This window comes from Spinacia oleracea, chromosome 3 (assembly GCF_020520425.1).
Source record: "Spinacia oleracea cultivar Varoflay chromosome 3, BTI_SOV_V1, whole genome shotgun sequence".
In the NCBI taxonomy this organism is placed as follows: Eukaryota; Viridiplantae; Streptophyta; class Magnoliopsida; order Caryophyllales; family Amaranthaceae; genus Spinacia; species Spinacia oleracea.
This window is the reverse complement of record NC_079489.1, coordinates 117,668,831-117,693,627: the sequence shown is the minus strand read 5'-3', so window position 1 is coordinate 117,693,627 and position 24,797 is coordinate 117,668,831. Positions and strand designations below refer to the sequence as shown.

At 36.7% G+C, this 24,797-nt stretch overlaps 2 protein-coding genes and 1 non-coding gene across 8 annotated transcripts; 1 reads left to right on the top strand and 2 right to left on the bottom strand.

The window, feature by feature from the left end:
* The first annotated feature begins 119 nt into the window (after positions 1–119).
* LOC110794107 (zinc finger CCCH domain-containing protein 38) lies at positions 120–12,116 on the top strand. 2 transcript variants are annotated; one of them, XM_021999057.2, is made up of 6 exons: positions 150–404; positions 1,288–1,952; positions 8,101–8,241; positions 8,341–8,516; positions 8,946–11,664; positions 11,828–12,116. In XM_021999057.2, exons 3-6 carry the CDS (start codon positions 8,146–8,148, stop codon positions 11,855–11,857), a joined length of 3,021 nt encoding a protein of 1,006 aa, XP_021854749.2. In that variant the 5' UTR covers positions 150–404; positions 1,288–1,952; positions 8,101–8,145; the 3' UTR covers positions 11,858–12,116. The 2 variants fall into 2 exon arrangements, with proteins under 2 accessions (XP_021854748.2, XP_021854749.2); XM_021999056.2 differs by lacking the exon at positions 1,288–1,952 and having other exon boundaries at positions 120–404.
* Positions 12,117–14,297: 2,181 nt separating this feature from the next.
* On the bottom strand, positions 14,298–20,288 carry LOC110794110 (transcription factor HEC3). Of its 5 annotated transcripts, none has more exons than XM_056838466.1 (3): positions 19,295–20,288; positions 15,189–15,442; positions 14,298–14,713 (listed from the first exon to the last, which is right to left on the bottom strand). In XM_056838466.1, exons 1-3 carry the CDS (start codon positions 20,085–20,087, stop codon positions 14,399–14,401), a joined length of 1,362 nt encoding a protein of 453 aa, XP_056694444.1. In that variant the 5' UTR covers positions 20,088–20,288; the 3' UTR covers positions 14,298–14,398. The 5 variants fall into 5 exon arrangements, with proteins under 5 accessions (XP_056694444.1, XP_056694445.1, XP_021854753.2 ...); XM_056838467.1 differs by having other exon boundaries at positions 15,189–15,439; XM_021999061.2 differs by having other exon boundaries at positions 14,526–14,713; positions 15,189–15,345; positions 19,295–20,286.
* A 792-nt stretch (positions 20,289–21,080) lies between these two features.
* On the bottom strand, positions 21,081–21,160 carry TRNAL-UAG (transfer RNA leucine (anticodon UAG)). Its single transcript has one exon. It is a non-coding gene; the product is annotated as a tRNA-Leu (tRNA).
* Positions 21,161–24,797: the final 3,637 nt, after the last annotated feature.

Below are 24,797 nucleotides of genomic sequence, written 5' to 3'. Positions count from 1 at the left end.
TTTTTATAAGTTTTTATAATATGTAGTTAGAGATATTAATGGTCAAAATTATGCATTGGCATGCGTGTCCAGTCAAAATGGTGCGAGTATTAAGGGACGGAGGGTGTAATTTCTTGGGTAATATGGTAAATCAGTACTCCATGACTCCATCATCAAATAAACTTTCTCTCTCCTCAAACTCCAACTCGCAGCTGCTCTTCATCTGCTTCGTTGTTCTGATTGCCTCCTCCTCTGAAACCCTAACTACTCTCCTCCGATAAAACCACCATCTGCTAGCTGTATCACCACCACTAGTCGGCGGCGCCTCTTCCATTGTGAATTTTCAATTTGGGGACTTCCAACTACCTCTCCTCCGCCGCTGCTATTCTCGGTGTTGACGGCAGTGTCTATCTTCTTTTCCTCAGGTATTTTCTATCTCTATTGATGTTTTTTGTAATTTTCTTTTGATTTATAGATCCAAAATCTGTTTAGTCGCATGTGGGAATGGCAGATTTTACCTCATATGATGTTTCAAATGATTAAGTCTTGTTAAATGTTTTATGTTGGATTTTTTGTTGGCTTGTTTTGGTGTTGTTTTATGTCTAATTATTTTATACCCAGTTCATAATTGTAGTTGAAAATCATTATCCTTTTATTCGATTTGTTTTTTTATTAAGTACTATATTTCGGGGTTTGATTTGTTTTTTTTTCAAAGAGTAAGCAGAGTAGAATAGAGCAATAACTTAAGGGCATAGTAAAGTTTAGTTTGATTGAATTAATTTTTATATAATTTATGAGTTTGATTGCGTAAGAATTTGGCCATTTCTAAAATAAATAAAATTTGTTTGAATTCTTGAGCTTGAGAAAATATAGGTGGTGGTGGTCATGTTCATGAGAGGATAATGTATTAGGTTAGATTCAAACCCCTTAGCCTTTGGAAGTTTGATGACATTGAACCACCGTAACCATTCAGCCTAAATTTGCAAGCTTTTATTTACCTTTTAGGTTATGATGGAAAAGTGGAATACTAGGAAAATGGGTCTTTTCTCCCTGCCCAAGGCGGGTCCCCCCTCCTGCCCCTGGCTCAGGGACGGGTATGTGTCATACTGTCTAGTGAAGAAATCACTCTGAGAATTATTTGGTAGTGGTGAATGCCCGAGTATGGGGGTTTTGGGTTTAATTGTATGAGCTTGGGTGATAGGAGTACAAGTCATCTTCTTGTGTCGAAGGATAGGTAGTCCCTTCTATTCTTTAGTTTGATGTCACTCAAGTGCCCAAAGAGACTAATACCAGATACATTTTCTGCAGTAACATGGGAAGCATGGAAGTATACAAAGATCCATCGATTGGGGCTGATGCAGTTAAAATTATGAGATTCAAAAAAGAGTTAAAATTGCATCTCTAATTGAATTTATTGGTGGAATATGAGCTACTGCTATAAAAATTATTTGGCTGAGTAAGGGCGTATGTCTACAGACTTTGGAGGAGGACAGTTGAACCCAATTACCACATTTTTCATAAACTCTAATATTAGCTTCTCAAGCCTGAGGTGTAACACTTGTCATGATTTTCGGGAGATTTCTTACACGCGTATAGACAGCAGATCCTAAGAGGAACCTAAATTACGTCACATTTCACACCAGGGGTGAAGGGGCCTGGAAATAAGAGAATCTTCTGCCTCTTGGGTGTATGGGATGTACTTGTTCACATGTGGAACTTGTGGATATTTTGTATCCCTGGTCAGATGTTAAAGTTGCTTGAAAGTTGTACCTTACTAGCATAATGTGATAAGGTGGCCATTGTGGTAGAAATTTTGTAGCTTTATGAAGCAATGATTTGAGCTTTACACGTGGTTGTTAATACAATCACTGATGATTTAAATCATGTAACCAGTAACCAATCTGCATGACTTATTGGTCTTAAAATTGCATCTTGAGGGTTTGGATTGACGACCTTGCTATCTAAACTAATGGGTTAGTATTTCATGCAATGATCGTTTTTTTTTTGTTTTGTTAAGTGGCTTATGTTTATAGCTTTTCTTAAGTGCCCTATGGAAATATTGGTTATTTGACAACATTTCTGTGGTAGAAGTGTTTATGGAGTTTCCTTCGTGAATTAACCCTTAAGTTAGAGATCTGTATGATTTTGTATGAGTTTAAAGTCCCTATATTAAGAGAAATCTTCAAATTTGGGATTTGGCTTACATATATTTGCTTTATGTGGGGTTTCAAATAATTGATTTTGTTTTGGTATTTTCACAATGTTTTTATTTGTACTTATTACATTTTCTTTGCCCGTTTAGGGGGATAAGGTGCTTAGGTACAATGGTTGATTAGGTTCAATTGTGGCAATATTTACCTTAACCTTACTCTATTAATAACCAAATGTGATTTTGAGAATTGTGATCCTGAAGTAAAAATCTTAAAAATTTGTAAGGCTAATTCATTATTGTAGTCTTGTAGATAACAAACTCATGTGATCTATCTTCTTTGTGCTGTAACTTCTGATAGAATATAGCATCTTCGTTTGACTGACATGATAATTAGGTATGTTTGTCAATATTCTTTTTATGAGTTTAGTGTTACTATTTGATGAGACGTGCCATAATTTATGCTTTAAGTGCATATTATATTTGATAATGTTTCCTTAGGACAATGTGAGATTTAAATGCAAATGATAAGAAGTCATTTGTGGTTCATGCCAATGGAAAAATCCTTAGATGGATTATCCATGGCGAGTTTCCTCATCCGGAAGTGATATATTCATGATTTGGTGAGGCAACATGAAGTCTTCTCAAAGTGAGGAGTTTGGAAGATGAAGATAAATTTGCTTGTTAAATGTAAAGTTTAATAGATGGAGTGGGATACTTTAGAAGATGTTCGTCTAGGGATGTTAATGAATATAAACATTGAAGACATCATTTACTTGGAGCTTATGTTGTTTGTTAAGCCCAGTGGAGATTCTTTGCTAGTGGTGGGAGCTTGGATAAGCTCGAAGAGATTTTGGCTCCTATATATGTACTTAGGAAATAATGGCAGGTGCCTTAAGTGTTAATTTGTATTTTTCGTCGCAACTGAAGGTGACTTTGAGGGTCAAATTGTAAATAGGTAATAAGATTTAGGCGAGGAAATCAAAGAAACTTTATTCTAGTATTACTTTTAATAAGGGTCGTATACATAAGGTCGAAATTTTGGATGAGAGGAGGTTTAAGGCTATGGAAAAGTCTTTAGCCTTTCTATATTAGGGAGAGTATTTATGTTTGAGTAATATACTAGTTTCAATGTAAAAGATATTAAATCCAGGGTTATTATATACCTTTCGTATTTGTGGTCTATAGAGGAGGGAGTGTACATGTGATTTTGGTGCATGGCTTTGTCCATGGAAAGAGCATGTAAGTTTCAAAGGAGTTCAATGCAACAATTGTTCTTTACTTTTGATGTGAGTATTGGTTGTTTCTAAACTCTCTTTGGCATGTAAAGGAGAAATCATGTTCTTTGAAAAGCCTAGTCGATATGAGAGATTTGGTGCTCTTTTGATATTCTCATATGTTGATAAAGGTTTGAAAATGTGTATGTTTGTTCCTGTGATGAATGAATGTGGACGACCAATCCCATGGGATGTGTCTTAGGGGTGGCCGAATATACTCGAGCTCCCATTCCCAAAGGTGTTATGGAATTCAATGCAATTGTTGTCGAAGACATTTTCTCAAAGTTTTGAAAGTTATTTATGGCACCACTAGATCCATATTTCACAAGGTTCATCGATCTACAACATTAAGGGTGGAGGAAGTAGAACAAAGGGACAAGTTATCAAGGGAATTCTAAGTGGAGGGGTGATGATGTGATAGAAATCATTGTACAACCATTGCTATCCACCGTTCTTGCAACGATCATCCTACGTACAAAAGATGTGATGGTTGTTAGCAAAGATAAAGTGATGGTGTTTTATGAAACGGCTCGAGCATGGATAAATCAATTACCTATCTCAATATGATAATGGACTAATTTGAGTTGGCATATTAAGTTTGTTGTGATGAAGGAGCAATCTTAAAAGGGACATTTAGTCTTTATTAAATGGACACAACTTGTGTGGGTTAGACGACCAAATGACCAATACGTGAAATAGCTTAAAAAGCGAGGCTACATCACTTACGTCCAAGTATTGGGAATATGATGAGAAGTTCTTTGGAAAAAAAGAAACTGAAATTTGGCAAAAGAAGCAGTTTTGAAATGTAGCGACAATGTAGAACGGTACGAGGGAATCAACGATGAAAAGATCATTCAACATGAGCTGGATGAGCGCACTTGCACTTGTGTATTAAGTTCTTTTTCAACCATGCTTGGCTCGCGTTCTTTGGACGCAAGGTAGCAATCCATTGTAATAATATTCCTTGCACGAAAAGGGCACCATAAAACATGTGCAGGACTTGTCGAAGATTTGGCACGACTCAATATTATTCTTTATCAAGTAGTTATTTCAAGATACGGGAAATGAATGGAAAAAACGTTACGTAAGAGGTTTTCAATAATTACAAGCCCAATACTTACAAGTTGTGACAACCCTACTTGCAGTGGTAAATAGTTCTTGAAAAATCTACTCTCTTCGGTTTAGGTTATGAGCCAACAAAGCAAGAACTTATTGAATACGAGGCTCGAAGCCATCAACGATGAAGATATCATTCAACATAAGCCGCATGAGCGCACTTGCACTTGTGTATTAAGTTCTTTTTCAACCATGCTTGGTGCGCGTTGTTGGGGATACAAAGTAGCAATCCATTGTAGTAATATTCATTGCACGAAAAGGGCACCACAAAACATGGCAAGGGTTTTCTAAGATTTGGCATGACTCAATATCATTCTTTATCAAGTAACTATTTCAAGATAAGGGAAATGAAGGGAAAACCATTACTTAAAGAGATTTGTACTATTTACAAGCCCAAGATTCACAAGTTGTTACAACCCCACTTGTAGTGGTAAATAGTTCATGAAAAATCTACTCTCTTAAGTTTAGGTTATGACCCAACAAAGCAAGAACCCATCAAGTACAGGGCTCGAAAACGTACTAAAAAGAAATCGCTTGAAAAGGGCACACCCTTTTGCTTACATCGTACCGACTTACTCTGAATGGTATGTTTCTACATGAAGGAGAAGACTATCCTTGATAAGCTTTCCCGGACCACTCATTCGGGGCGACATACGTATGTGAGGTTTCGAAATTTTCCATGTCTGCAACGCTCTCAATGAAGCATCCCATTTCATCCAAAGCAAACAAGCTACATGAGAATGTTTGGATCAACAAGCCCTTGGACTGCTATTCGGGCTAGAGAAAAATCTGGTGAGAGACTAAGCTGCAATAATGACAAGACGACAAGTTCGAAGTAACAAGAAAGCAAAGCTCTGCAATTGGTGGCGGTGGTGGTGCTCTATCGCCCGTATGGGAATGTCCGAGTGTCGTCATGAAGGTGTGGTGAACTTGATGCTAAGGGGGACGGTTATGGAGAACCATCATACACATCAGAAGCATCTTCATTCTTATTGGAAGAAGTGTACGGGGGATAAGCGAAGGTGGCATTTTTGGTGGGAAGACACTTTTATTATCAAACATTGTAATATTGATTTCCCATGTTATTTTTTACTTGCAAGGTCACTTTCATGCATATCAATGCACATCTTTGATCATTAATGTATTTAATTATCTTTAAGAAAAAAAATGAAAAGTTGATATTTTGAAAGTAATTGTAGACAAATCTTACCAAACCCCACATGGCTATGTTTTATCTTACGTATAAAAAGGTCAAACATTGCTAGTATTAAAAGACGGAGGAAGTAGTTTTTATAAATTTAAGAAGCATGTGGATGTACAATGGTGGTTATCCCTTATTTAAGAGTAATGTTGTGTAAAAGTTATTTTAGAATATATGAACGATGTTCTCCAATTAGTGCTTTATGACAATGTAACATAAATCAATTATGGATAATAGTAATTAAGGTGTAATTACTCAAATTATAATGAGTGTTCAAGAAAATACAACACCAATTTGAGAAAGGTCCCTTCACACTAGCGAATAACATTGATTTTCATTTATGATCAGACTAGTGGTGAACAATATTAAGGTGTAACATATAAGTGGGAAGACCACTCCTTTTATCAATCATTGTGTTCCATGGCTTAGGATCTAGCATGTGTTTATTTCTGTATTCCTAATTTGTGTATGATTGAATGATTGAATGGAGAATAATACAATATGTGATAAATCCTTGTTGCCTTGCCGGTGGTAATTCAATTCATTATCCTTTCACAAATAGCTAATCGTTTGCTTAACCATAAGAGGAAATATGGAAGTTTGTAAAAATGGATTACTACAACCCCTTCACAAAACTGTGATCACTTATGTATAATGTTGAACTTGATGATGAACAAGATTACAAGAATCTTATGCTTGTTTTCTTATTCACATAACGTAATGATCTATTCGCAATGTTCTATGGTGTTGGAAGTGCAACAAATTCAACACAAGTGGAATGCCCTATTATGGAGTAGCCCTTGCTCCTTTGAATCCTCCATAAAGAGAGAAATTTGGTTGGAATCCTCGCCTAGTGATATTAGATCTTTTATATTTATATAGGACATTGCGACCTATATATATCTTTGTTTATGGAATTGGATGGGGTTCAAGTTGGATATGTAAAAATTCGTCTAATCTGATTAAGCCTTAATACTATGATTTTAGCATGTGTGTGGCCCTGTGGGTTTGCTAGATGTTTGGAGTTGGCCCAAAACACTTGCTCTAGTAAGACTTAGTTACTTCATAATCCGGTAATGATTAGGCGTTATAAGGTCTATTTTTAATGTCAAATCTCAATTGAAGGATGGATTTATGTTATTCTTATAGAATTAAATCATGTTAGTGTAACAAATTTGTATTAATACTCAAATGATATACTTTGTTTGAGAATGACCATGCATTTCTTTATACTATTATTGAGGAGCCCTAGATACTTGTATCCCCCCATATATGAGATTGGAAAATTCCATCTTCATTTTTTTAAATTCCTTGTAGTATTCATAGTTGGCATGGCACGACTATTTTATCCCCTTATTTATGGCGATATTCGATAACATATGTGCCTTATTTCCACCCATTTCATGAAATATAAGTTCACATAAATTCAAGAAAAATTAAGGCAACTAGTACATTTTTCAACTAAATAAGTTCTAATGAATTCAGTTCCCCAATAGTTGTAGAGACTTGTTTTCAGTTTTTAGAAGTCCCAAGCTACTAGGTTGACCATTGGAGCGGAAATGGTAAAGTAGCTTGGGGCAAGCTAATTTGCTTGAAAGTGATGAATGGTTGATCCACAAGTGAGACAAAATTAAACAACAAACTAGTAGCTAACAGTTAGGGTACAAACTAGCTAGAAATGAGAGTAGGTTGGAATCTTATGTGGCATGATAAGCTAATTTGGAAATTAGTTTGCCATTGGAGATGCTCTTAGGTGAATGGAGTATCTTTCTCCTTTGTTGAGTAAAATGTTCTTCAAGAGTTTGTTGGTATGTACTTATTTGAGGTTGATTCTTGCAGGAAAATCATGTTTGAAGTCTTATGGAAGTCAGTGAATGCTTAAATTTAAGAGTGAATGGACGGGAAAGAATATAATCCTTCCTAGGTGAAAGAAATATGTCATATCTAGTAATTTTTTCTACAATTGTCTCGTAAAACTTCTTGTTGGTTATGCAAACAAGATTGAGGGTTGATGAAGAATTTCTTATCGTGGTTTGATGTCAAGAATGTGGCTTTTGTGGGGAATTGTGACTGATTTAAGTTGAACCTGAGTGCCTTTAGTTTGTGCTATTAATAGCAAATAGGGGGCTGTGCAATGATGGGATGCTCAAATGCTACATGTATGTGTTATTTCTGTCTTAGATAGCCTCCTTTTTGGTCCCATCGTCCAGGTTTGTGTCAGGCAATTTTCAGTGTATTAGCTTTTGGAAGGATGTATTAACTAAGAAGGGAGTAGCTTGACAGATTTATGTCATGGTCTTATCTTGACAAATTTCAAAGGGTTTGAAGTTTACCGTGGTTGTTTGACTTACCTGTTATTCTTTTTATACTTCTTGCAGATCTCACATTTGATAATTTAAGGTGCTGCTTATTTAGCTGGAAAAATGAGTGGAAGTAGCAAGAGACGTCATTCTAAGTGGGACAATAAAGATTCTGAAGCATTACCTGAAGACTTTTATGATAGGGCTCAGACACGGAGGGTATGTAGCTCTTTTCATAAACTAGGTGAGTGGTCTTGCCTGAGGGTTATTTATTGCTGTAAAATCTGACTTTGTGTAGATGCTAATTTTAATTGACAGCCTAGAGAGCCTCTTTCACCTGGTAGAGGTTCACGAAGACATGATAGTCGCAGCAAAGAGAGCACAATGACATGGGATAGAGAAGGAAATTGCACACAAATATCTCCTGGACTAGATGAATGGAGACCACGGCATTCAAGTCGGTCACCGAGGAATGGTTGGAGCCGATCTCACAGGTACGACTTGTAAAGTGCCAATTAGTCATGGAATTTTTCATGCTTCCTTTGGACTTTGTAATAAGAATTATATTGATTAGGGGACATCATAGCAGTTTTCATAACATTCTTTAGTCTTGAGTTCCCTTCATCGTTGATTGTGTTCTCTTTGGGTGTTCTTGGACATTAAATTGTTCCTCGAGATCCCAATTCCCTTCTGGAGATCTAAGAAGGCCGATTTTTTTATGTTTCGTCTTTATTTTGTCTATATTTTTATACGATTTATATTCTAGAGTAGGTTAAAGGGGTTAATATATTGGTTGGAAGTTGCACTTTAGCCATGTAGTTTACACTTCACACTGACTTCCTTCTATTATCAGCTTGTTGTGCTAGCTGCTTTCAGTTTTTACTAATTTGTCTTTTCCCCCTAAAATTTGCAACAATGTCTAGGACTAGTCAGAGCAGAAGCAGGAGTAGGAGCCGGAGCCAGAGTCCAGCTCCTAACTTTAGACGAGAGCCTACCTCGATTGATAGGAGTAGAAGCAGATCTGGAGTTTCAGCACAAATATGCAGAGATTTTGCTGCTGGAAGATGCAGGAGAGGGAACAGTTGCCATTTTCTTCACCAGGATGAAGTGTATGATAATAGGAGGCTGGACTGCAGTTCACCAGATGATTGGGAAAGTAGACGTCAAAGGACTGGAAGTTCAAGATATTCTCCAGATGACACTAAGGACAGTGCCATAAGGACTGAAAAGTCTGCCCACATCTGTAGCGAATTTTTGAAGGGCAGGTGTAGAAGAGGCGATTCATGCAGGTATGTACATGATGATTCTGCTGTTGATGTATTTGAGAAAGGAGCTGTTGAAGATGTCTACAGGAACCGGAATCATGACCTCCGAAGTAGAGATATCTATCCTGATCATGAGCACAGAAGTAGGGATTCCTATCGTGATCTTGACCACAGACGAAGGGATACCTATACTGAACGGAATCATGAATTTGAGCCTCCTAAGAGAGGTGAGACTCCATGCAAGTTTTTTGCTGCTGGAAATTGTCGGAATGGAAATCGTTGCAAATTTTCTCATCAGGTTCAGGAAAGTTTTAGTCCGGATAGTAGGAGGTCTCGAGGTGATAGGCGCTACCCAGACCATAAATCTGAGGGTGGCCAGGTTTGGGATGGTCCAAAATGGAGTGATGCAACTACTGTTTCAGCAGTGCAAGGTCGGGTAGAGGACAAGAATGGAAAGAAAGAAGCCAATAATACAGTGAGAAATCAAGGTGATGAGAGGGGTCCAGACCATAAATATGAGGGTGACCGAGCTTGGGATGGTCCAAGTTGGAGTGATGTTACTACAGTGCCAAATGTTCCTGCAGTGCATGGCTGGGAAGAGGATAAAAATAAGATTGCAGAAGTGGCGAAAGACGTAACTAGATTAAGACCTGGGGATGATTGTTGGAACCATGATATGCACGACATAAAACAACAAGAAGATACATCATCTAGTATAAGCAAACCTGAGATCCAGGATAAAAAGCAGCCACTTGAGTGGACAATGGAAAATAATGTTCCTGACATGGGTCTTTCTGCACCAAGAAATACAGAATATTTTTCTGGTGATATTGAGATTTCTCCGAGGGGTATCAAACAGCAGGGTGTAAACTCTTCAACTTCACAAACTCCATCCATTTCCAGCAGTGTCTATCCCTCAGTTCAAAAAGACGTGACTGGAGATGCTTCATATGAGAAGCATCACCAAGCTGAACTCCAGAAACAGAAAGTATTTCATGATCCTTCTGCTGAGCAGAATCCCAATTATAAGGATAATAAATCTATGTTGTATTCTGGGGAGAGGAGAGATATTGTTCTAGATCATGATGGTTCATGTATGATTCAGAATCAGCCATTAAATATCCCACCACAAGGGCAGGGCATTTTCCAGCATGGTCAGAGTGTCAATGTTCACCCTATGTCGACCGTAAGTCCTCCTCTAGGACAAAGTCAGCCGTTATTCCCTTCATATCCTCCACCTGGACAAAGTCAGCCGTCATTCCCTTCATATCCTCCACCTGGACAAAGTCAGCCGTCACTGCCTTCACATCCTCCACCTGGACAAAGTCATCCGTCACTGCCTTCACATCCTCCACCTGGACAAAGTCAGCCGTCACTGCCTTCACATCCTCCACCTGGACAAAGTCATCCGTCACTGCCTTCACATCCTCCTCCTGGACATGGACATAATCAGCCGTCACTGCCTACACATCCTCCACCTGGACAAAGTCAGCTGTCACTCCCTTCATATGGACTCCCTTTACATCCTCCCCCTGGACAGAGTCAGCTGTCACTCCCTCCACAGCCTCCCCGAGGAGAGACAATGCAAGTTTCACATGATCCATCATCGGCCTTTCTGGAAAACATAGTTGCTGTTGCTGATGGGTCTCATGTAGTCAGTTTAGCTTCCTCTGCAATTGCTCCAGTATCTTCTACTGAACATAGCACAGTAAGCAATGAACAACTGGCACAACTATCCCATCTCACTGCTTCTCTGACCCAACTACTTGAAAACAGGCAGCAGAGTTCACAGTTTTCTACTGCTGTTACTCCCCATGGCTTGTCTAACCTGCCCGACATAGCAGCAGCACATGTCCCTTCGGTTTCTGCCGCTATAATCCATGCAAATCAAGGTCCTGAAGTATTAAAGCCATATGATCCTGTATGTAATACCATTGAGACAAAGATCCCTAACTTGGGCAATCACCTGTTGCCTAGTGTTGATCAGAAAATCTCTAATAATAAAATACAGCATGAGGGTGGTATTGTTGCAGCATCCAAGGATGAGAAAAATGGCAAAACAACAGCTGAAGGTACAAATAAGGCACCGGAAAATGGTCGTCAGGATACGGGTGACGATGATGGAGGTGATGATGATAAAAAACTGAAGGATACGAAGGGACTTCGTGCATTCAAGTTTGCATTAGCGGAGTTTGTTAAGGAGATTTTAAAACCTTCATGGAAGGATGGTCAAGTTAGCAAAGATGCCTACAAGACAATAGTGAAAAAAGTGGTTGACAAAGTTATGGAGACACTAGGGCCTCAGATTCCTCAAACGAAAGAGAAAATTGACATGTACCTCTCATGCTCGAAACCAAAGATTGAAAAACTTGTACAGGTCAGTTCTACTTTTCAAATTTGCACATTAAAATCCTACTCATCATCGTGCACTCTGTGATAAGTTTGAATTTTGCCATGTAGGAGATTCTTTCTGTAAAATCTCTTTCATAATCCTCGAAAGCAAATGAAACACAATTGAACCTATATTTTTGTTATTGCAGGCGTACGTGGGGAAACATCAAAAAAGCTAAATCTGAAAATTGGAATGTTTGTGTTGGTATGTGATTTTCCTGTACTATACTAGTGGCGTAGAAGTAGCTGGGTTTTTTTTTGCGATTACTGTACATTCATTTTTATTTATTAGAGGTAACCCTTTTCCTGCATGTAATTTTTGCTCATTAGATAAGCTTATTAGCTAACTTGGGTTTGATCTGTGAAATTTGATTTTGTTAGTTTGGGATTTCTTCTTTGAGAAAGCCATTTATTTATTTTGTATTGTTAAATTTCATAGATCAAGGAGTATTTTGCCAGCAGATAAATTCTAGACAGTTTCTGAATTTGGTTTCCATACTTAGCAGCTCATAAATCATAATCGAATCCATGCGAATTGGCTGTACTGTGATAGCTAAGTTTAGTTTTCTGAAATTAACAAAGAATGGGAAGAAAAGTCGAGTTTTTGTCATTTAAGACATTGGAATGTTCGACTTGTACAGAAATTAAATGAGAAAATGCTAATTCGTAATTATTGTCTAAAAAATACCTTGTTGCATAATTTGATGTGATTAGTACTAATTAGATCATGCCATACGAAATTAGTTGTTACGATATTTCTACTTATAAACAAAAGATAAAATTAAATGAAATGACCCTTTATAATGGTTGGGTAATTTTTATCCTCTCATGTATTGAGAATATTAATTATGAACATTAGAAGTACTTAGGAAATTAGGATGAAATGTGATAAATGTATTCGGATTAATAAAAATGTATATCAATAAAAATGTACTAGAAAATGTTGTAATGATACAAGTTTTCTTAAGACCATGAAAAGTAGGTATGATTAAATTCAATGACAAAGGAAAAATAATGGTAAATAAGGTAAGTTAAATTAGAAGAATGAACAATTTTCTTCAATATTGCATAAAGATCCAATAATTCTCTAAATACGTTACTTTTTAAGTTATTTTCCACCATACCGTCCACGTAAGAAAGGGAGAAAGAGAAGTAATTTTTTTTTCTTCCGGTTTAGCATTGAACCGCCATATGAGATAGCGGTTTCGTTTTAAAGCAAACCGTCATCTCAGATGGCGGTTCAATGTTATAAACCGCTATCTGAGATAGCGGTTTGCATTAAAACAAAATCGCTATCTTGAAACCCCGAAAAATGGACAAATTCCTTTTCTTAGGAGCACATACCGCATTCGTCACTCCAAAAAGGATAATGGTAACCCCACCATCGATACGGCCGGCAATTTGGATTTGAATTCCTTTTGTATCAGCTTGTTCGGTTAATTCGATAGCTTTTTTCATTGCTTTTCGAAATGATACCCTACTCTTTAGTTGTCCGGCTATAAATTCTGCAAGAATATTAGGGTCCCAGCTCAGATGGCGGTTTACTAAATTGTAAATTATTTTTAACATGAATTACAGTTTAAATAGAAGTATAATTTAGAAGTAACCTCTTATGACATCAATTGCGTCCGTAGCTCAGTGGATAGAGTGTGTTGTTTCTAAGCAGGAGGTCGTGGGTTCGAACCTTACCTGATGTGTTTATTTCTTTTTAACCATTTCTTAATATTAATTATAAACATTTCCAAATTTAACTTTTCAACATTAGTGTCTGTAGCTCAGTGGATAGAGCATTTGTTTTCCAAGCAGAAGGTCGTGGGTTCGACCCCTACCTGAAGCGGTTATTTTTTTTACCATTTATAAATAGTGATTACAAAACCGCTATCTGAGATAGCGGTTTACTTGTTTAGTGTTGCTCCGTTAAAAAAAAAAAGACCGGTTTTAATGCTGACGTGGACGGTATGGTGGGAATTAAGTTAAAAAGTGGCGCATTTTGGGAATTTGACGTTCTTTAAACAATATTGAAGGAAATCGCTCTAGAAGAATGGGAGACGATTTTCTTTTTGGTTTTGAGAAAGCCACAAAAGATAAAGTGATAAATGACGTAGACGTGTTTTGATTTCGGATATTTTACCAACTAAGCTAGTTGATATCTACTAAGAACGATAGAGGTAAAGCCGTGGTAAACGTTGATCTCTTTTAAGAAGTAAGAATCGAATCGAACCGAAGCGAAGCGAAGCGAAGAAGCAAAATGAAGGATTACAACGTACGATTGGTCTAATCCAACACCAAGTATGCAATTTGTTTAGAATTCTTATTATAAATTAAGGGGCATGTATCGTGGATGATGTAATATGTGCAATCTTGAAGAAACAAACTTCCAGTTTAAGGGAGACAAATACATTCCCCATAAAACCAACACCTTGTATTTTACTCGAAGATTCAATTCATCACTTCAAATTATACCTTCAACTTGTCACTTATCTCATAAGTTTACACTTGCATCTTACGGACTACATTATATATATACGAAGTATGACCTTTAGTATTTTGGGGGTGAATTATTTGTTACATACGGAGTCAGTGGCGGTGCCAGGATTTTCTCATTAAGGGTTCGAAATCCTCTGACGCATATAATAAAATATTAATCCAAAAATCCAAAATTCAAATTACAACTAATAATTCGTGGGGCCCATATTCTTTTACAATAACATTAAAAAAAATTACAATTGAACTCGACGAGTTTTCATATTTTGAAAGCGATCTATTACATCATCATCCTTAACTAGAAAACAAAGATCTTTCTCAATAAATGTTACTAAACTATCATTCAAGAGTTGATCACCCATCTTGTTCCGCAACTTGTTCTTCACATAAGTCATTGAGGAGAACACTCTTTCCACACTTGTCGTTGCCACCGGAAGGATCAATACTAGTTTCCAAAGCTTGTAAACTAATTTATGAGATTCATTCTTTTGTGTTTCAACAAGCATCATAGAAAGATGACTAAGATCCTTCGCTTCTCGGAACCTTTCATCCTTCCGCATATCATCAACAAAAAAGTCAAGCTCAAATCTAAGTTTTATCAAATCATTACATGAGAAATCGCTTGGATAGAACTCGGCAAGTCGAAGCAACTTTTGCTTGTTAAAAGAAGCAAAAGAATTGATGGGACTCAAACAAGCCATACATATAAGCAGATGATTTTTGTGACTTTGAAATATGATTTTTCCAAAAATGTTCTATACCCTTCATCTTGTATCAACAAAATCAACCTATAATTCAAAATCATATATTTCAATTTAGCAATTACATTATTACAACACAATTACACAATATTTAAAGTTCAAACCCTAACTTAATTCATCTATTCACGAATTGAACATTGAAATTGAACATTCATAAATTTATTTCACGCATTCATTTATTGTTGAATTGATCAAACAATTTTAATTTGCATAAGTAAGGAAATTAATTATTAATGAGTAGAGTTTATTAGTTTATACTTTATACCTTTGGGGGGAGACGAGAGAAGCCGAGTAGCCGACTGCCCGAGTTGCCGCCGGCGCTGACCAGTGACCACAGTCCACAGACCACCTTGCCCGGGTTTCCGCTGCGCAGCCGCCTCGACCGAAGCCCGAGCCACCGATAAGAGAGGAGAGGAGAGGAGCTGAGGGGAGGGGAGAGGAGAGTTAGGGTTTTAGATTTGAATTGGGGGTTGTTACTGTGAGAGTGTGAGTGTCGTGGACTCGTGGGCTGCTTGCCTGCTTTAGAAACCAAAAAAAAAAAAATAACAATTCAACAGGAGAGCCGAAAAAAGGGTATATGGAGTCGAACCCCTGACCTTTGATTTAATAACTTAAGCAAAAACCGCTGTAGCGCCAGTGATGTTTGTGTCATATTGGGCTTTCACTATTACTTAACCCGATTTTTTTTTCCCTTTAAATCTGCCTGATTTTTTTTTTCGCTAGTAAGGGTTCAGTTGAACCCACTGAACCCTTACTAGCACCGCCACTGTACGGAGTACTATGCTACGTATTAGCATATGATAGTTATACACAAACAATCATCTTAGAACATTACTTATAATGTTATGCCATGTTCCGTTCAACTATCAAGTAAAAAGCTTGACTTAGTGGTAAAGGTTTGGCTCATAAACTTAAGGTCACGAGATTAAATTCAAATAGGGACTTCTGGGGGTGAGGATTCCCTTATCATTCCCCCTCATTTTCAATGAGTCCAACTTGTAAACATAGCTGAAATTATTTGCAAGAGGTACTGGTTTAGTAAGGGCTTTATCTTACCTTCTAAAAAAAAGTTGTTATAACTTAATTTCACTTTTTTCATGAAATAAAAGAACAGATAAGAACTTCACTTAGAACTTAGAAATTTTTGTCATAAGCTATGTAATTTTCACTTGATAATCATGAATCATCCATTTCCTTTATAATTTTCAGATTCGTTGTTTTCCATCCCCGTACTTTACCTATTGTTACCCGTCACCGAGACCTTAACACGAAAAAGGAAGGCTCCGAATTTCTTGAACAATCTTCCATAAGTGGGAAAAAGGAATACGAAGTATTATTATTTTCCTAGAACATATTAATGTATTCGGGTGCACGCTACACGTATCCTCTCACATTTTCTCCTTATATATGAGAAGAAAATATGGTAGGGATCACCATTGAACATAAAATTCTCCTTAAATGCACTGTGCATCCGGATGCATCTAATAATTTTCATTATTTTTCCGTCAAAATAATAACAATACGGAGTACGAAATCCGTAGACTCTGTTCTATTGGACTTATTTTGACTGAACTTATATTATCTGAACTTATCTTAATTTAACCGAACTTATCTGAACTTATTTTATCTGAAAAAAACTTATTTTGTCTGAAACAAACTTATTTGTGTATGAAAATGACTGAAAAAAACTTATTTTTGTGGAACTTATATTATCTGAACTTAACTGAACGTATTTTGTCTGAAATAAGTCAAAATAAGTCGAACAGAACAAAGCCGTAGTATGAAGTAATCCAATCAGAAAGTTCAAGTGGTTAATCAACACAAGTCCTTCTTTGTATTTTGGTACTCCCTCCGTATTTATTTAAGAGATACACTTGATCGGACACGGGTATTAAGAAAAAGAATTGAATGAAATAAAGTAATAAAACAAGTGGGGTTGGGTAGATATTTTAATAAGTAAAACAAGTGGGGACCATGTCATTTTAGGGGATTGAGGATTTGAGGGTGGGGATAAGGTGTAGATAGATTATTTAATTAGATGGTGGGGTTGATAAGTTACTAAAAATGGCAAGTGTATCTCTTAAATAAATACGGCCGGAAAAGGCAAGTGTATCCCTTAAATAAATACAGAGGGAGTAATAAACAAGAACAAATAGTTTCTTGTCCTTTTTTAAGCATAGCATCTCCGGTTTATTGGAATTTGACTCTAACTAAATCTGTTACTGTATCTGACCCGTGTCGAATACTTTGTTTATGGTGAATAGTCTCCTAACTAGAGTTTCTGCATACGCCGAGTCTCAAATCCGAAATTTCTCTTAGAAAACATCAAGCTGCTTACACTTGACGTAATTCTACGTTTGTTTCTCATCCTTCTTTTCGTCAAAATTTATAGTTTTCACGACTATCATACTACGGAGTAATTTAAAATATCATCTATTACTATATACTAAAAGAGACACCAGGAATGACACGTGTCAATTCCTGGTGCGATTTTTTTCCGCCAAAAACACTTTCCCAAAAAAATATATCTGTTTGATTTTATATTTATTTTCTACCTTTTTTATAAAATATTTATGTATGGAAACAAAATTTAGTTTATAAATTATGGCAATAATAGATACGGCGTAATAATAATTATTCTAAATTGGTAATATTTTAGTCAAATCGCTATATTAATATAATGGAAAATATATCACTCACTATTTTGGTCAAATTACCATATTAGCATTTTAAATATGCATATTAGATGAATAAATTTAAACGAGTATGTTAAAAATGTTATAACTATGCAGTAGTTTGGGAGATATTCTGTTAAATAGTTTGTGAAAAAATTTATCAAAATCCGTACGTGCACGGAATCTAATCTAGTCTATTACTATATACTAAAAGAGACACCAGGAATGACACGTGTAAATTCCTGGTGCAATTTTTTCCCGCCAAAAATCACTTTCCAAAAAAAAAAATATATGTTTATTTTATTTTTATTCTCTACTTTCTTTTTTATAAACTATTTATGTATGGAAAAAAAATTTAGTTTATAAATTATTGCAATAATAAATACGACGTAATAATAATTATTCTAAATTGGTAATATTTTAATCAAATCGCTATGTTAATAATGGAAAAATATATCACTCAATATTTTGGTCAAAGTACCATATTAGCATTTTAAATATGCATACTAGATAAAAAAAAATTAAACGAGTATGTTAAAAATGTTATAAATGCAGTAGTTTGGGAAATATTCAGTTAAACTTTTGTAAAAAAAAATGATCAAAATCCGTACGTGCACGGGATCTAATCTAGTAGAATTATAAAACTTACACCATACACCTTTTATAATCTCTGGATCAAAAACTTAAAACTGACAAAAATAACTTTTTAAAAGAAAAGGAAAAAGGCAAGCTGAGAAGTAGGGCTCACAAAAGTTCACAAGGTGTGATGATCAGCAATGCATTAAATAATGTAATGATTTGAAGGTGATGTACAAATGGGTTACAGTACAACCTCCCACACGTAATCTTTTCACAACCAGCTATTATTTTCCATGCATCTTCTCCATTTCCATATATCACAGCGTGCGTTTCTTTGCATGCTCATCAAATACGGACTATGAATTATTTTCTTCTTTTTTTTAATCATTATCTTATGTACAAATTTAATATTTTACTACTATAGTTTATATATTTATATATATATTCTGTATATAATTTCATCATTTTCAAAATTAAAATAAATGTCCCACGTCACTCAATTTAATTTTATTCCCGGCAAACAAATTTTCTGGCAACTTGCAGACATTTTATATATAAATTATAATACATTTGTATGATTATAAAATTATATTATATAGTTTGGGTACTATATTACAAAATATAAAGGCATGAAAAAAAGGTAGACGGACCAATCTGCATAGCTTGAAACTCAACTGTTATGATTTTTTTTTGGCACCATCTTATAGTCAATCATATCCTAACAAACTTTTTACGAAATTCTGTTTTTTTCTTCAATTCTTATTGATTGTCTATACTTAAAAATTGACTGGAACAATAATTTTATTTTAATCTTTATTGTGATAATTGATACATATAGTATATACGTGTATATATATGTACACGCGCGTACATAAATAAGTGCATACATACGGAGTATATAGATACAGACTGAGTACTACGTACATAGTACATGTCAATATATAGAACAATTCTTTGAGTTAACCATAATGCATATATTATAGTTAGTTATATCTCAATCAATCATAACAATGGTAATGAATATGGAGTATATAAATTACAACATAATTACCCTAGGGAATATTTATATTTATATTTATATTATATAAATAATTACGCGATTTAACTAATTAATTACCTCCATGTTGAAAAATCACCCCCTCGTGATTATGGTGATGATTATTCCTAATAAGCACAGCTTTGGAGGCTGAGGGTGGCGGAGGAGGAGGCCAGTCGGACGGCGACAAGGTGGGGACTGGTGGCGGGTGGTGATTATTGGAGGATCCAGCAGGATGGAGTTGACGAATTTGCCTCTTAAGAAACTTAACATAACGGATAGCTTCATCAAGCATAGAAGCAGTATCCATTTTAACACCCCCGGGTACTAAACGTTGGAGGACCCGTATCTTTTCGGATATCCTCTCTCTCCTATGGCGAGCCGCCACGCTTTGAGGGTCATTACTGATCCGGACATTCCTCCTCTTGGGTTTACGGATGGTAGCCGGGTCAATATCCACGGGTTGCATAACCGCGATCCGGTACATCATTTCTTTCATAGCTCCTAGCTCTTCCTCTTCCTCAAACTCGTGATCATCTTCCTCCAATACTACTTGTTCTTGTAAAGGTGTTGGCTTGATGATAAGTGATGAGGTGTTATTACTATTATTAGAAGGTGGGATAATAATGGAAGGTGGAGATGGGTGTGGTGTAGGAAGATTATTGTAGGTAGGCCATACCGGATCAAGTAAGGGATGAACATGGTGGTTTTGGTGTTGTTGATGTGGATGTGGATGTGGATGATGATGACGATGACGACGATGATGATCTTCTTCCATGTTGTTGATGGTAATGGTACTTAGACCTTTCTCCCAATTGGTGATGGTGGAGTTGTTGTTGCCATGGCGATTGTTGTTTATGTGGTTGATGTCCATGATGGCATGAGTTAAATTAATATGACTATATGAGTATGTATATAAATGAAATGAAATGAAGCTTTAATTTGTTGTCCTAAAGAGAAAGAAGGAATGCAAACCCTATTAAATGAAGTGCTTAAAAAGGTGTATGCATAAATTTCAACCCCATTATGATTTTTCTATTCAAGGACTTATGATTAGGGTTTGACGTATGAATACTACTCCAATGCCCTTTTTATGCTCATCAATACTCTTTTTTTTTTTTTCCACTTAACTATATTCCTCAATTCCTGAATAAATACATCAGTTTGACGGACACACTCGTCAATGCACAACTTTGATCACTAATATTAGACTTGATTGCAAAAGAATACTTGAAACTTATTAATTAACCTGATTTCAATTTATATGAACTTATCAGAACTTGTTACACTTTAAAACCTATTTTTTTAAGGTTAGATTGAATGTGTTGCACGGTGATAGAAGGCTGCAGAATTCGAATCCTCAACCTTTCAGAACAGACCTAAATTTGCTGCCTACCACTTGGCCAAAGTGTCTTAATCAATTGTTCTTGGCAATGTAGCATTTAACATGCTTCTTAAACTCCAGAGGTTCATGGTACTCCAGACCAGAGAAGTAATCCGTAGTATATAACTATATAACACGATAAAGAGGATTAGCGGTCAAAAGAATGACGGTTGTGGGATTCGAACATGCGCCCGTATTAGAATAGAATAGACCTGATCAAATGGAGGGCCGGGTCTATATACAAAATCAGCGCGGTATTATCGGGCCGGGCCAAAATTTTGTGCCCAAATCCGTTATTTTCGGGTCTAAAATACCGGGCTTTCGGGCCATTTCAGGCTGGGTCAAATTTATAACTAAAAAATGTATTTTTATAATTCTCAAACCCGCAAAAATTTCGGGCAGGCCGAACTCGTCTTGATCAGGTCTAGAATAGAATCATATAGACATACACTAGAAAGGAAAAATTATAAAAGCATAAAAATATGACGGCTGTGGGATTTGAACCCACGCCCTTTCGGACCAGAGCCTAAATCTGGCGCCTTAGACCACTCGGCCAAACCGTCTTAATTGTATAATTGTTGTTAATTAAAACATTATAATCAAATTAGTTTATTTAAAGGCTTATTTATCACGGTAGCTTATGCATTAAATTATTGTGTTGGAGCGAGTTGCCTTTTTATATACCCCTCTATTTTTTTTTTAATGTACCCGTTTACAGTAAATTCATGTGTTTAGGTGAAAGAGTTTAAGAGAAATGCGTTAGGTCAAAAAGTGAAATTTTTGGTTTTACTCTAGCCATAGCCCATCCTACCACCGACGGCCCCTCCTCCGTTGATCGATTTGGACGACATGAAATAAGATCCTAGAAATGTTCCCTCAAAAAAAAAATCATAGAAATGAACTGATGAAGTAGATTGAGTGCCAGGTGGCTATTATTCTGAACGGTAATAATTAAAAACTTTTTAAATAATTATATACTTTCTCCGTTTCGTAATAGATGCATCGTTTCTCTTTTGGATACTATTCATTAAGTGACTTTGACAATTATTCCTTCACATTATGTAAAAACAAACATAGTCAAGTGAGATCTTGTTAAATTCGCATCAATGTGAGGATTCCAAATATCAATTTTTTTATACTTTTTACTTACACGCAATTAGAGATATTAATGTTCAAACAAGCACGTTGGGATACGTGAAAAAAGAAATGATGCATCTATTGCGAAACAGAGGAAGTATGAACTAGGGTGTTAAATTGGATCGACGGATCGAGTTTAGGTAGGACTCATCGGATTCGGGTTGAATTCATTTGGCTAACAGGTCGGATAGGATCTGATTTAAAACTTAACAGACCGGATCGGGTCAGATTTTTAATTCACGGATTCATATCGGATCGGGTTGTAAACGGGTCAGGTTGTAGTCGGTTCGGGTCGGATCGGATCGGATTGGAATATGACGAAATGTTAACGGGTTTAGTCGGACTATAACGGGTTAGGGTTCATGTCAGGTCGGAACAATATTGGACCGGATTCATATTGATTCAGATTCATATCGGATCAGATTAATCGGGTAACGGACTAAAACGGGTCGAATTGAAACGGATTTAGCCGGGTTACATCGGATTCAATTTTATATCGGATCGGGTTGGAATTCAGGTCGGGTCCATTCGGTTCCAAATTATATAATTATAATATCGATGACTTAACTAGGGGACGAAAACGATAACTAACTTTTAAAAGTAATAAGAATTTAAGATCATAAATATAAGTTCTTGAGTATGTTGTATATAACTTAGTTTAATACTACCTCCGTTCCTGAAAGTTCTTTACGTTTTGGAATACGTGTCCAAAGTATGAAAACTTTGACCGTAGAATCAAAATTGGTTCGGATTAAACGGGTCGTGGATTGGAATTGGTTCGGATTAAACGGGTCATGGGTTGAAACGGTTCGGATTAAACGGGTCATGGGTTGAAACGGTTCAGATTAAACGGGTCACGAATTATAAACAGATCGGATTAAACGGATATTCCACGAGTTGGAACGGATTCGGGTTGAAACGGATCGGATCATCAACGGGTATCGGATCGCTTCGGTTCGGATTGTCACTGATCGGTCTGTTATCGGATTCGGATCTTCATCGGATCAATACTAACGGGTTGGGTCGGATTCGGGTTGAATATAATCGGATCGGGTCGGATTTCGGATTTTATCTCACGGGTTCTAAATGGTTCGGATTCTAAACGGTCGGATAAACACATCGGGTTCACTTGGTCGGATTGAGAATTGACACCCCTAATACGAAGTATTTAGAATCGATAAAATAATTAAGAACAAAAATGCATCTTTTTAATGTAACTAGTGCTTGGTTCGGGCGATGCCCCACATTACTACTTTGAACAACATAATGTGGTGTGTAATACGTGAAATATCAGTATAGACTATACAGTTTGATGTTTCAAGTTACATATGTTTACGTGAAAAAAAATATATATAAAAATGGTTGGCTAAGAGGGTAAGACATAGAAGTATATACTTTGCATGTGATTTGTCCCATGTTCGGATCATATTATAAGAATTTTTTCTTGTACATATCCTTTGGCGAGGAAATGATGACATGGCATGTTCTAGTAGTGAATAGAAGAGTTTTATGTGACTCGCTCGTATAAGTTATTAAAAACGCTTTTTAATATATTAGTATAGATAGTTTTTTTCTTTTTGGTTTGAATTAGTTATAAGGTGGCACAAAAAATTATATATATTATTAAGGGGAAATTAATTCATTAATAACGATTCGTTCGATATCTACAAGGAAAATATAGATCTAACAAATACATAACAAATTGAATCAGATAAATATTTCCTTCATCAAATCTACAGTCATTGAATAGATCTTACACTGTAGAACATCTCTCGCGTATGACGTTGAAACATGTAGAGTGTCAAGATCCGAGTGTTTTGACACCGGATCGTGCGGCACGTTCTATGGGGCGGCAAGGGCGCAAGACTTGTGCGGAAAATGGATCTCAAGGCTCGCGGCACGAGTGGGTGCTTACTTTAGAATATACCACACTCTTGCCTATTGGCGATAAGAGTGAGGGTCGAGGGCCGATCGGGGAGCTTGTGTGCGCACAACAGGCACACGTGGGACCGACGATAAGAATGTATCTTTTTTGAGGAAGACTTTGGTGAGTCTTGTGTTAGGTTATGATACATATGACATTACATAGATCATGCGGAAACAACCATTAACCCAGGACAACATATTATTTACACATAATCATATAGCATAATTTAGATGCATACTCTTTGTTGCGTGCCCTCCCTAGCTGCGCCCGAACCGAACAAGAACAAGTCTTTAGGACTCCAAGTGTCGTCCCTCCGTAGATAGTCCACAGCACGTCCGGATCCGCCTTAAGATTGACCAACTAGAATCGCCCTTAAGGTACTAGAAAATTTCGGCACTTTATGAGCAAGATGTGTGTTTTAATTTTCTCTCAAAAAACTCACTTTTTGAATACTTTGAAACTTGTTATAAATTGTGAGCCCTAGCCTCATATTTATAGGGGTATGGAAAGGGAATCGAAATCCTATTCAGATACAAATTAATTAAACCTAGAATCCTACAAGAACTCTAATTTAATTAATTTATCAAATAGAATTAGGAATTTAATCATTAACCGAACTCTGCATGTTTTAGGAAACGTGCACAAACACTTGCACACACACGCACGGGAGCCATGATGGGCCCCCATGCGTGCGCGCGAGCAGCAGCCCACGCAGCGCCCGCGCGCGCTGCGCGCTGCGCGTGCTGTGCGCGCTGTGCGCGCTGCGCAGCCTGCTGGGCCTGGCCTTGCGCTGGGCCTGGCGTGGCTGTTTGTGCGGCGCGCTTGGCTTGCTGGGCGATGGCCTGGCTTCGTGCTGGGCCTCGTCCGGCAGGCCTCGTCCGATGCTTATTCGTACGATGCGCTTCCGATTAAATTTTCCGATTCCGGAATTCATTTCCGATACGAACAATATTTAATATTTCCGATTCCGGAATTAATTTCCGTTTCGAACAAATATTTAATATTTCCGTTTCCGGAATTATTTTCCGATTCCGGTAATATTTCCGATTCTGACAATATTTCCGTTTCCGTCAATATTTCCGATTCTGGCAATATTTCCATTTCCGATAATATTTTCCGATACGTACCATGTTTCC